The 13187-nt window shown below is 41.3% G+C and overlaps 1 protein-coding gene across 3 annotated transcripts in view; it reads left to right on the top strand.

The window, feature by feature from the left end:
- The window catches only part of CRMP1 (collapsin response mediator protein 1), a 55866-nt gene extending 46148 nt beyond the window's left edge, over positions 1–9718 (top strand). For all 3 annotated transcript variants that reach the window (XM_065405670.1, XM_065405669.1, XM_065405671.1), the window contains exons 10-14: positions 3441–3582; positions 5136–5306; positions 7362–7541; positions 8702–8867; positions 9627–9718. In XM_065405670.1, coding sequence (XP_065261742.1) covers positions 3441–3582; positions 5136–5306; positions 7362–7541; positions 8702–8867; positions 9627–9718 — 751 coding nt within the window. The remainder of the gene's footprint in view (positions 1–3440; positions 3583–5135; positions 5307–7361; positions 7542–8701; positions 8868–9626) is intronic.
- The last annotated feature ends 3469 nt before the right edge of the window (positions 9719–13187 follow it).

Raw genomic sequence — 13187 nt, 5'->3', positions numbered from 1 at the left:
AGAGATAGGAGGGGATAGGAACAGCAAAGAGATGGGTATCCCGCTGATAGGGGCTGGGGAAGGAAGGGGTGGGAGCTGAGATGTTTTGCTGAGAACCTTCCGGAGGAGGTTAGTCATTCCAAGGGTTAGAAGGGGTAATACGTCATCCGTCTGCCCAGAGGTTCAGGTAGCTCTGAACATGTTCAACAAGTTACCAGCAGTGTCTTGGCAACCTGGAATTGGGTATCACCTCCGGAAAGTGTGCACTGCTTCTAGCTCATTGAGATTCTTCTTTGGCTTAAGTGGTGGAGCCGCTGCTTTGGGGTGATAGGGGACTTCCATTTGAGTCCCAGCAGGACAGAGTGCTGACAGTAGAGTGAGTAGTTCAGTTTGCCAGCCAAGCCACTAGTTAACACCAGGAGGTGGCACTATGTCCCTAACTGTGCTGATTCCTGCTTCCAGAGATACCCATACCTTGGATGAAGAACATTTTTAGGATTAAAAATGGTCATTTGCTTGCAGATCATGTTTCTTCCAGAAGTGAGGTTTCCCCACAGCAGGTTGACAGGTTATGTACATGGGTGATATAAAAGCATGGGGAGACGTGTGTCTAGGTACCTGTACATCAGAGACTATGTGCATGCATCTCTGTATGTGCAGTAGGGGATGACTTCTGCTCAGTGACACCTGTGTAAATACACGGTCACTCCACTGGTGCTGGACTTACACAGATGTTAATGAGAGCAGAATCTGGCCCTAAGTCAGATGTATTTTTGGTGGGGTTATACAGAAATTGGTTCATTTCTGACTGGTGCTGGCCTTGGGAGCAGATGAAATTAGCTCCTTTATTTGATCTTTCTGTTCATTAAAATGAAAATAGGAAAAGGTCTTTTCTGGCCTGATCTTGCACCATTGACATCATTAGGAGTTTTGCTGTTGAGTTCAGTGGGAACAGGATCAGACTTTTAACCAGCTCATGCGGCAATGTATAAAAAAATCATTATTTTTACTGCAGCAGACACAGCTGTGTGTTCTCCACAAGAGGCTTCCAACATATTAATAATATGTGGGTCAAACTGGCATAGCTAAAATGGCAATAGAATTTTTAGAATTGTAACCCAGATAAAGCCATCTTTTAATATCAAAATCATGCAGAAAAACTGGGAAATCAGGGAAATTTTCATTATGCTCCAAACATGCAGAAATGCTTCCCCCTCCTTCCCCTGCCTTACTGGCTTAGAGTCAGAGATCTTACATGACAGCAGCTTAGCCTGCTTTCAGGTCTAATACTTTAAATCAATACATTGAAGCTTAAAAAAATCCTATATATTAATACTTTGCAGTACATTTATATATGGTTTTTTACCCAAGGATGAATATGATTATGATAAATAATAATATATTCTATAGCATTTTTCATCAGTAGATCTCACAACATTTTACAAGCATTAAACAAGCCTCACAACATAAGGTTAGCATGCTTTTGATGGCTGGTTGAAAATTCACTGTTGAAACTGTTTTGACAGAAAACTGGATTTTTGACCAAACAAAAAATGTCTGCTTTCCACAGAAAATTTAGATTTTTTGTTGTTGTTGAAAAACTGAATGCCTGGAATCCAAAATGCCACTGTGATGCCTCATGGGAGATGTAGTTCAGATACCTCAGGCTCCCACACTTACGTATGGGCTGGGCTCCCCAGCCAGACTCCATCTCCCATGAGGTACTGCTTCCCCTCACCAAGAAATGAGATGGTGGTGCTTCATAGGAGATGTAATATGATCAGACAGCCTGGTCAATGAAGGAGCATGGGAGCATGATGCATCTGAACTACAAACCCCATGTGCCATCATAGTGACATTTCAGAAACTAAATATTTTAGTTTTTTGATTTTTTTAATCAAAAACAGAATTTTTCATGGGAAAAACCTGAATTTTTCTGACAAGTTCTAATGTTTATACCCAATTTTACTGATTAATAAACTCAGGCAATGAGACTGTTCACGTGATTAAAGTTAGGTATATGCGAATGTTTTTTGTTGGATTGGGGCCTAAGTGATGCTCTTGAACTAAGAAGACTAAGCACTGTGGGGTTCAGCAGAAAAACTTCACACAAAGGGCATATGGAACAAACCACTGGGAAAGGCAACTACAACAAAGCATGGAAAAGAGAGAGTCCTAGACTGTTTCTGGTGCAGTGAATTAATGGTGTTAAAAAAAAAAAAAAAAAAAGGACTGCATTGTAAAGGTAAACTTGGAATGGGCAGGCCAATTGAGCTGGAGGAGGGTTTCTTGTCCCTACAATTGTATTTATTAATACGTGTAGAAAATTAAAGAATCCACTATGTCAAATTAAACTTTCATACAGCAAGACAGTGGTGAGCTTAGAGGACAGAACAAGGACAAGATAAAATGGAAAGCAAATCTTGTGATGTCATTGATGTGTTTAGTAATTTGCGGTAACGCAAGAAACGCATTAATATAAAAAATACTTTTAGTCTAATCTCTCTTATTTCACTATTAACCAAGAGGTTTGTCTTCTAATCAAAGGCTCATGATGTTGCTTGATTCATTTTCTTGTGGATAGGAAAGGATCAGAAGATGATGCAGAAAGTTTCCCATAAGTGAATAGGGTTGGCAAATTGTACTAATGTGACAGATAAAGGACCTTTTTCTTCATTCACTTGGTTATTTGTAAGGCTGCTGGGATTTTAACCTTGGAATCTAAGGCCTCTTGGTGTTTCAAACCTGCAACTTACACACTAAGATGGGGAGGGACCACTGGTTCAAATCCTAGCATGGTCAGCTCAACCTTCAGCCTTTGGAGACAGAGAAACTGCAGTGAAATATTATGTATGGCTGAGACCTTTGAAGTTGAGGTGTTGTCTTTTTCTGGGGACAACTAATTGGTGTCAGAATGATCAGAGTGCAGGCTTGCCTGTTCTCTGTCACAAGGTACAAAGAGAGAGTTTTTCTTGTACAAATTCCATGAAAAATGTGTAGACCAAAAAAAACCCCCAAAGCCAGCTGGTATTCATCATGTTATTTTTATTTAACATGATTATAGATTTATCTTTAAAGTAGAATATTTAATACAGGGGTTTGATAACCTTTGTTAACACTAATAATGGAGTCATCTCCTCAGCACTGTTAAGTGGGCTTTGTACCAGTCTTGTGGTGAAAAGCAGCTGATCTCGGCAGTAGTTGATTATTTTAACATGCCTGGATGGTGTAAAGCTGAGGACAGAGGGTTTTCTTAAGGAAAGGTGATCTGGCCACAGCACCCCTGCTCTTCAGTGATCCTTAGCCACCAGAATAGCACGTGGTGGCTGTTAGTAGCTAGAGTGGGTTAGAGCACGTGCCTCTCATGTCTAGATTTGATAAAACAAATTCACACCCAACGTGATGCCAAGTGAGTCTGTGTGTCCTGCAATATCAATACTCCATGTGTTAACTCTTCTTAGTGGGGACCTGCAGGTGACGGGAAGTGGGCACTGTCCCTACAGCACCGCCCAGAAAGCCATCGGAAAGGATAACTTCACTATGATTCCTGAAGGAGTTAATGGAATCGAGGAAAGAATGACTGTTGTCTGGGACAAGTCTGTCGTGAGTAATTGCTTATTTTTATAGACTAAAAAATTGGCTGAATAATGAAAACCAAGGGGCTCTATGCCAGCATTCATGTGGTTTCCCCATCTTCTGAGAGCTTCTATAGAACAAGCTACCATAAGGTTATTATTTATTTTTAAATACTTAGTAGGAACGCAGTTAGAAGCTTTGTATTTTATTTCTCTTTTACAATGGAAAAGCATCGTGTTTTAGGAGTCCTGAGGTTTAATTGACTGTACATCATTTTTTGGTATTGTGTGAGATTGAGTATTTGGAGCTGACATAATAGTCAAAGCAGATTAACGCTTTTGAAGTAGACTTTGTATAAACTTGACAAATAGATCATTTAATTTGGGGAAATGTCATATCATTGTTGAAAGACTGCAAATGGATGGGAACCAAAGCTTGAGGTTATAATATAAAGCCATTTCAATGAGGACTCCTTGTGTAATTTATAGTGGAATATTTTACAGCGCAAAGTTAGCAATTTGTTGGATGTTCCATGGATCCTAATATACAATGCATTCCCCCCACCCGTACATACAGGTGAAGCTGATATGCATGTTACAAACTGTAAAGCTCTATGATTGCATTTATAGTGCACCTCTGACCACCTTACCTGGACTCTGTTTCCCAATCCAACTTGCCAGGGACTACTGCTAGGATTCCAAAAACTGAAGCAGCTTCAAATAGCTGCTGTTTAAAAGCAAAATGAACAAAAACCAACCAACCAGAGACATTTTTTCTTCTTTTCTCCCACAAAACATGGAATGTCAGCTGCAAAACTACATTGGGCTGAGATGCAGGTGGGGCAACATTCAGTTGTGGACTTGGTATCTCATGTTATATTTAGGCTAGAAATGGGTGTTGTTATACCATACAACAAGGAGAATGGTCTGTTTTTCATTGGGGCATGCTGCTCTTGTTTCTAGCCTGAGAAAATCCAAAAATATTGGACTGTAAAATCACAACATTGTTGTGTGCAGCAAAGATTTCGTATGCCATTATTAGATATTTCTAAAATTTGATCATTGATGATTTTTTCTCTCCCTTTAAGACCTGTACAGTGGACTTGTGCAACTAAAGCAACCTGGATTTGCAGGTGTAGGGATAAGAATAAGGCAGCCTGATTTTTCAGGTGTACTGCTGCTCCTTTATGCTTCTCTGGCAGTATAAAAGTGCCTTAAAGCGGATATAAATAATTTACACCCATATTATGGTACCTTCACATGTGAGAGTGGTGGAAAGGGGCCTTAGCAGAACTGAGACAAGCCTTTTATCTGTAATAAAATATGTAGCATATACAGCATACATGATGGTGTAGTCTGGATTAAGGGTTTAGTGGCTTTTGTTTGGGATGATGTGAATAACTCACTCATCTGTTTGCTGCTCCTGAATAATACAGACCTCACAAACTCATGCTGATAAAACCTTTGGACCATGAAACCCCATCCCTTATTTCCTCTGCACACATGCCCTTATATGTTGACATTACCAATATTCTATCTCCATTTTGGAAGCTTAATTTACTCATGTCAAATTGCTTGTAGGCCATAGGCAAAATGGATGAGAACCAGTTTGTTGCTGTTACCAGCACCAATGCTGCCAAAATCTTTAATCTGTATCCAAGGAAGGGCCGGATTGCTGTGGGCTCAGATGCTGATGTTGTTATCTGGGATCCTGATAAAGTGAAGACTATTACAGCCAAAAGCCATAAATCGGTAAGAGAAAAAATCCATATTGTCATTATAAACACAACTGCTTTGGAACTACCAATCTTGTAACTCAAGTGAACTCCCAATGCGCTAGATACGTAAGAGCTGGATCATATGATGTTCTATATTAAAAAGTATGATTGTTCATATTAAGATGAAAGTAATTAAATCTCTTGTTTCAGAGAACAAGAAATTTACCACTATAGTCCGGAAGGAATTTTTCCAGCATGTACAATATTGTATAATTGGCTAATTGAATGGGCCAGTTCCCAACAGCTGTTAATCAACATAGCTCCACTGACGTCAGTGAAGCCATGCCAATTTGCACCAATCTTGGAGCCAGCATCAGATTTTTAAAGGTATTCTGATGCCTAAAGATGCCAGTAGGCATGTAGTGGGATTTTCAAAAGCACCTAAGTAGGTTAGGTGCCTAAATCCTATTGATTTAGAAAGTCCCACTAGGTGCCTTATTGCATCTTTAGGTGATTAAATACCTTTACAAATCTGACCCCAACCCACTCTTTTCTTTTCTTTTCTTTGCCTACTTCTGAAGCATCAGTTATCACCCACTGCCTGAGCAGATGGAAAAATGTTCTGAAATGTTATGGTTAAATCAATGTTTCTATAATCTGGGTTCTAGATTATGGATGGGTTTGGGTTTTTTTGGTCTTGTTTAATTACGAAACTTTATAGTATATTTCTTTGATTCTGTGTCCCAATTTGCATAAAGTACTAATTGTGTATTCTTTCCAAACACTTTGATCCTTGTGTAATGACTACACAAGGGGCAGGATAATGGAGAATCAGGCCCATATGTTTGCTTTATTTTATCTAATCTAATCTACATATCTATCTAGTGGAGAGACAAGGTGGGTGAGGTAATATCTTGTCTCTTTCATATCCTGGGACCGAAACATCTACAACTACACTGCATATCTATCTAGTAGGTATTTTACATCCTGTCCATCACCATACTGGGTCACAGTTCCTTAAATATGTATGATTTTCATTAAATATTTGTGATAGTTTACTGGATAGCCAATAATAAGTTTTATCTAAAAAAGGCTTAAATGTTCAAAAATGACTAGTGAGTTTGTGTGCCTCAATTTGTGTTTGCCCGACCTTAAAGGGGGCTGATTTTTCAGAATGTGCTGAGCACACCAGTCTCTGAAAATGGGGCCCCTTTAAGATGTTTCAGGTTGGACACATGAAATCACTAGGCATTTTTGAAAATTTACACCTTACTACCCAAGCATTTTGGTTTTGGAGGGCAAGAGTGGCGCAGTACAGGGAATAGATCTAAATAATTCACGCTCTGATTCAGCAAAGCACCTGCTTATCCGTAAGCATGTTCCAAAGTCTCATGCTTGTAGTTAAGCACTTGCTAAAGTGTTTTGGTGAGTCAGTGCCTCTAAGGGTTATGTCTATACTGCAATTAGGACAGCACACGTTGGCATACCCGAGCTAGTTTTGATTGAGCTAGCTTGCTAAATATAGCAGTGTAGCCACCAGTAGCACAGGCTAGCTGAGTACAATCTCACCTGGGATTCTAGGTATATACTCTGGTGGCCAGCCTGTGTAGTCACCCATGTCACTGAGGCTACACTGCTATTTTTAGCAAGCTAGCTGGATCAAAGATATCTCAGATGTACCTACATGTGTTGCAATCACACCTCCCAGCTGCACTGTAGACATACCCTAACTGACCTGTGTTTGACAGCCAACAGGCTTGTATATTACTTTATCTACCCCAAAGCATTTTTTTGGTTTCTGCCCCAGGGAGTAAGTGTATTTGGAACCCTTTGATTATGCGTAAGGGTCGCATCTAACCTTCAATAATGTAACTACTAAATGAAAGTATCCAAATAAACCTTTATGTGTGGAAAAGCAGGTTTTTTCCCCCTCCAAACAAATAAGTGTGCTTGCACATTTTGCAGGTGCTTTGCAGGTGCATTAGTGGAAGCTGGATAAAAATAGGGCCATAAATGTGATTTATCAAAGAAAAACAAACTTGAGATTGAGCTTGCATGGAGTTTTCAGTGTATGTCGTTTGATCCTCAGGCTGTTGAATATAACATCTTTGAAGGAATGGAATGCCATGGTGCTCCCCTGGTGGTAATAAGCCAAGGAAAGATTGTGTTTGAAGATGGAAATCTGCATGTAAATAAGGGAATGGGCCGCTTCATTCCTCGCAAACCTTTCCCTGAATACCTTTACCAGCGCATCAAAATCAGGAATAAGGTAGGTTCAAACTTGGCCTGTTATTTAATACTCCACACACCTTCTGGTCTCGCTCCAGGCTCTCTTGGAACCACACGAGAAAACATTTTGCATCATTATTGTCCTAAGTGAAATGGATCCATGTGGGACTGGAAACGCTGCCAAAAAGTATGGGCCACATCCTCAGCTGGTGTAAATTGGTGTAGCTCCTTTGACTTCAGCGGAGCTTCACTGACTTACACCAGCTGGGAATCTGGCCTTGTATGTCTATGATGTACAGTCTTCTGAAGGAAACAGAAAGATAATAGAAGGCAATTTTAGCTAACAACAAAGAACAAAGAACCACAATTTTTCAGGGGGTTGGGGTCAGGACAGGCTGTCATTTTAAATTGTTACATAACTTAGCATGTTGGATAAGCAGCTCAAGTATTTCTGTTTCCCATGTACGTGCTACATTGGAAGCATTCACTGTATTTGGCATTTTATCAGCTTTTAACAACTGTTGTGGGCGAATTAGCTTTAGTTGAGTTGTTTTTGCATATAAAACACAACACTTTCCGGCCTCTCTCTTTTGTGAAGCAGGTGGCTCGGGACAGATGTTTTAGCAAATGAGGGTCCTAGCAGTGGCAGAGTGGTCTGCCACTGGGTCAGCGGGGAATCCACCCGCAACATGCTGACCAGGTTTCCGGCAGCAACATGGTCAGATGATAGTCTGGTTCCCCTGGGCCCTTCCTACTCTCCCACTAGGGTGTAGCTGCATTCAGGGGTTATCCTCAGTCTCTCCAGGATAGACCACCAAGGGTAGCAATAGCAGCTCCTCAGCATTGGGAGTGGCAGATCTCTCTGGAACCTCCGGCAGGTCCTCGGGGAAGCCACGGTTCTCCTCAGCATCCCGCTCCAGCAGTGGGGAAGAAGCTGCTGGGCCAGCCTTTTATACTTCCTTTTCCTGTTCTGCCCCTCTGCTTCCGGCGTGTGGGGCATGGCTCTCTTGGTTCTGCCCACCAGGAGGCTTGAGGTGTTTCCTCCGTGTCCACCTTTGAAGGAGGCCACGCTTCCTTGCTACAGGGACTGTATATGATACAGCTCCGTCCATACTGTGAACTGTATGTGAGACTGAATATATTGTCAGGTTGGAATATCCGTGCATTCAGTGTCTGAGTTGTTCTGTTCTTTTATTTTAGGTAACAGGATTGCAAGGGGTGTCCAGAGGAATGTATGATGGGCCAGTGTATGAAGTCCCAGCTACGCCAAAATATGCAACTCCTGCACCTTCAGCTAAGTCCTCCCCTGCCAAAAATCAGCCTCCACCAATCAGAAATCTCCACCAATCTAATTTCAGCTTATCAGGTAAACCAACATGACCGATTATGAATATCTGGTATCAGGGGGTAGCCAGGTTAGTCTGTATCCACAAAAACAACGAGGAGTCCGGTGGCACCTTAAAGACTAACAGATTTATTTGGGCATAAGCTTTCGTGGGTAAAAAACCCACTTCTTCAGATGCAAGATGATCATCAGAGCACATCACAAATTTGGTTCCTAATAGTGATAATTTGTGGGTGGGATTTTCAAAAGCGTATCAGAAAGCCTTGTGATTCTAAATCACTTAGGACCATATTGTTACAGGTATTTGGGCATCTACCTCCCATTGAGTTCAATGAGAGTAAGGCGTCAAAATATCTTTAAAAGTCTGGCCCTTAGGCTCTTTTGAAAATGCCTCCCCATATTTATATAACATTTTCATGCAGAAATGTCAATGCATGCTACAGAGACCAATTATTACCTAGAATAGCAACCTGTTCTGATCCCTCAAAAAGAATCCACTCACAAGGCGTTCACTCCTGCGTGGAAGTCAGTGGAACTCTATTTAAGACGATTCCTTTGCAGGAACCGGGCCTTAGTCAGTAACTGCTTGCTTCCTTAGTTAGAAATGATCCAAAAACAGGTTCTAGAGATGAATGGTCAAAACAAAGTGGCAAAAACATTGAATCCTGGATAGAGCCAGTCAGGTGAAAATTCAGTGTTGATTGGATTTTTTTTCTTCAGACGTTTCTGTTCCCATTTTATTAACTCTCTTGCTTTGCTGGCTGGATTGCTATTTTACAGGTGCTCAGGTAGATGACAACAACCCTCGTCGCACTGGACACCGTATTGTTGCGCCCCCTGGTGGTCGCTCTAATATTACCAGTCTTGGCTGAACAGAGATGATGGACAGAATGGCAAGAATGAATCATCATGGGAATAATGTCTGTTCCTCTTGATATCCATGTTATTGAACCCACAGTTTTATTCGGTACTAATGAGGGGAAAATGAGTTGTCTTTTTGTTTTTCTTTTCTTTTCTTTTCTTTTTTTTTTCTTTTTTTTTTGTATAGGAAGAGGTGATAATAGTGTGGTGTGTTTGCTTGGAACTACTTGCCTCACAATTGTGCTTTCTTGCCATAGTCACCTTAAAGCATGGTGCTTCCATTGCTCCTTTAGTGACTACAGGTTTTAGCTTTGTCTTGTAACTAAATGATGGTTCCTTTGCACCCATTAGCTGTACTAGAGTAGTAAATGCATGTTACTAAGTTATTTATGCAAGTTGCAGTCTGTGAGTGCGTCTGTTTAGAACACGTTGCCAACAATTGACACAATGCCAAGATCAATGCCACTAAAATACATAAGGAGGAAGAATATGGACATTTTTAAAGTATGCAGTAGAATAGCGTAAGTGGCTTCTGTTAATATCTTTAATTTATTATAAATCCATGAAGCACTGCTCCCAGATACAAAGAAACAACTTCAAAATGTGTAATGACAACATGGCCTGTGTAGCAATTCTCATTATCCACTAAGTACATTCCAAGTATGTGTCTTAATTGTTTTCATTTTAGACAGAGCCATAACTTCTACGGAGCAATGCCATTGCCATCCCTTTCAGAGATTTCTCCAGCTGGGCAGTAGTGCGCTCCTTTTGCATGAGTGTTTTGGTACTTAAGAATAACTTAAATTACCGTTGGATTTTTAAACTTTTTTGTACAAAGTTTTTCCTTTGTAATCACATGCATTTTTACTTATTATACCCTATCAGATCTACTAGTTGTGGTTCTATTTCTGAATTCAAAGCTTGTGAAATAAAGGAAATGAAAAGATCATTAAGTGTCTTTCTCTGCCTTCCAGGTCTCTTGCTCACCAATATGATTTTTTACAGTGTAGGTGTTCCCTGGCTAACCAGAGGGAGTTTTCTTCTGGGTCCACATCATTTGAAAGAAACTGCATCCTCAAAGCACAAAGATTGTTTATAGATTCTAGGACTGGAAGGGACCTCGAGAGGTCATCGAGTCCAGTCCCCTGCCCTCATGGCAGGACCAAATACTGTCTAGACCATCCCGGATAGACATTTATCTAACCTACTCTTAAATATCTCCAGAGATGGAGATTCCACAACCTCCTTAGGCAGTTTATTCCAGTGTTTGACCACCCTGACAGTTAGGAACTTTTTCCTAATGTCCAACCTAAACCTCCCTTGCTGTAGTTTAAGCCCATTGCTTCTTGTCCTATCCTCAGAGGCTAAGGTGAACAAGTTTTCTCCCTCCACCTTATGACACCCTTTTAGATACCTGAAAACTGCTATCATGTCCCCTCTCAGTCTTCTCCTTTCTAAACTAAACAAACCCAGTTCTTTCAGCCTTCCTTCCTAGGTCATGTTCTCAAGACCTTTAATCATTCTTGTTGCTCTTCTCTGGACCCTCTCCAATTTCTCCACATCTTGTTAATGAATAACTTTCTGTGCACATTTGAATATTGTTTTTGCAAGTTCCAATTCAGCTGAGCTGAATAGAGCTTGTGGTAAGACTATAACCAGACTATAAGTCGCCTAGCCACTAACAGCTACATTGGCAATCCACCTGCAGCTCTGGGGCTGTATTGGATTTGCACAAAGTGGAGCAGATTGCTGCCATCCTCATTTTTAATATGGGACAGCAACCACCAGAGACAGCCCAGAATCAGCACGCAATGCTCCATCTTGATCCAAACCATCTTCCAGTTGGCATTGCCTACTGGGATCCGTCTCTCTGTGTGTTCTTATCAAGAGCCCATCATCAGAGCACATCACAAACTAATGCACAAATGGATTATCCTCTTCTTCTTTGGGAGGTTGATGGCAATGTCCTCCCTCCTCTTTTCCAGTGTGTAAGTGTGTGAGAAAGAGGACTTCTCCTTGCCCCTACTTCTATTTCCTTTTCCTTATTTGCTTGTGCTGCTGATGCTAAGGGAAGGCCAGGCTAAAAGAGTGAGGTTGGGGGTTGTCAAAAGAGCTTAAGTGACTTAGCAGCATAAATTCCATTGGCTTTCAGTGGGACTTGTGCTTCTTAAGCCTTAACTACACTAGAAATTTGTACTGGTAAAAGTTCTGCTGGGGCAGTGCCACCAACAAAACTATTCAGTCAGCACTCATTCACGCTCAACCGCTTGTGCCAGGGCATTGTGCCCACACAGCATCAAGCTGCATTGACAAAAGCCCTGTAGCACTGTGTGTAGGTGACACATGTGGATAGTCACATAGTCCATTGATTTCAAATTAGGAGTCTTAACTACCTTTGTGGATCTCGGCCACAGAGTCTTTTGAAAATCCACCAGCCTTGCACTTTGTACTGAGGACAGTGGGGTGTCCAGAAGAGGAGCCAGTCCCCTAGAAAGCTTTGCCTCCCACTTCCACGTTTAACCCTTGAGATTGACAGTCGCATCGCTTCTGTGGGGCCCCAGCACTTGAGCTTTTACTTGACCAAACAAATGAGAATGAACACAATGTAACTCACACTGACAAAGATGCCATTTTTTGCTATTTGGAAAATATAAAAGATTCATGGCTAACCAGAGGAAACACTTGTTCACAAACTTTTCCTGCTCTATTGGCTATTCATAATATTTTTCATGCTGAAGTAGCCATGAACACACACAAGGCAGCTTTGAAGCCCTCTATTATGAACTTTAATGGTTCTGAGATCAATACTTGTCAGTTCAGTGTAGTTCTGCTTTGATTACTTTGAGGAGTGAGGTGCTAATGTGTCCATGTAATTTATAACCTCCAAGAAGCCTTTCTAGCTTTTCCATGGTATTTATGTTGCTTCTTTAAGGAAGTGGAGTATAGGACTTGGATTCTGTACTGTGTCTGTTTTATCCCTCCCTGACTGGCAGTAGTACCTGGGAGTGAATTAAAGACCTCTCTTCCTTGTGCAGAGTTAACTTGTTACATCATCGCCAGCCAATCAGTGATCAGGAGTCTTCACCTGGATCCTTGCTTTATTAAAACATCTGAGTGTTGTCATGCTGTTCTCAGACTAGCTTTGAGCAGGCTGAGGTAAGTGGTCTCTCCCCTCCCCACTGAATAAACAAAAGGCCAGATTGTGACACTGTCTATATTTCCATGCCGGGGAGTAGGAAGCCCCCTTGCTTCTCACATGAGAGGTAGCCTTGAAGAGAGGAGCGCAGCCTCCATGTGACTGCTACTCCCATTATTTGTGCATGTGTGCAGGGGAGGGGGGTGTCTGGCTCCATTCCCCTTCTCCCTACAATGCTCCATCCAGCACATGAGAGGAACCAGGGACAATGTTATGACTCTTTGAGATGGTTAACCTGATGCACCTTATTTAGGGCTTGTGGCAAAGCTACAGATGTGCTGTTA

The sequence above is a fragment of the Emys orbicularis genome, chromosome 5, assembly GCF_028017835.1.
Source record: "Emys orbicularis isolate rEmyOrb1 chromosome 5, rEmyOrb1.hap1, whole genome shotgun sequence".
NCBI classification, from domain to species: domain Eukaryota; kingdom Metazoa; phylum Chordata; order Testudines; family Emydidae; genus Emys; species Emys orbicularis.
This window is presented reverse-complemented; position numbering and strand designations above follow the sequence as displayed.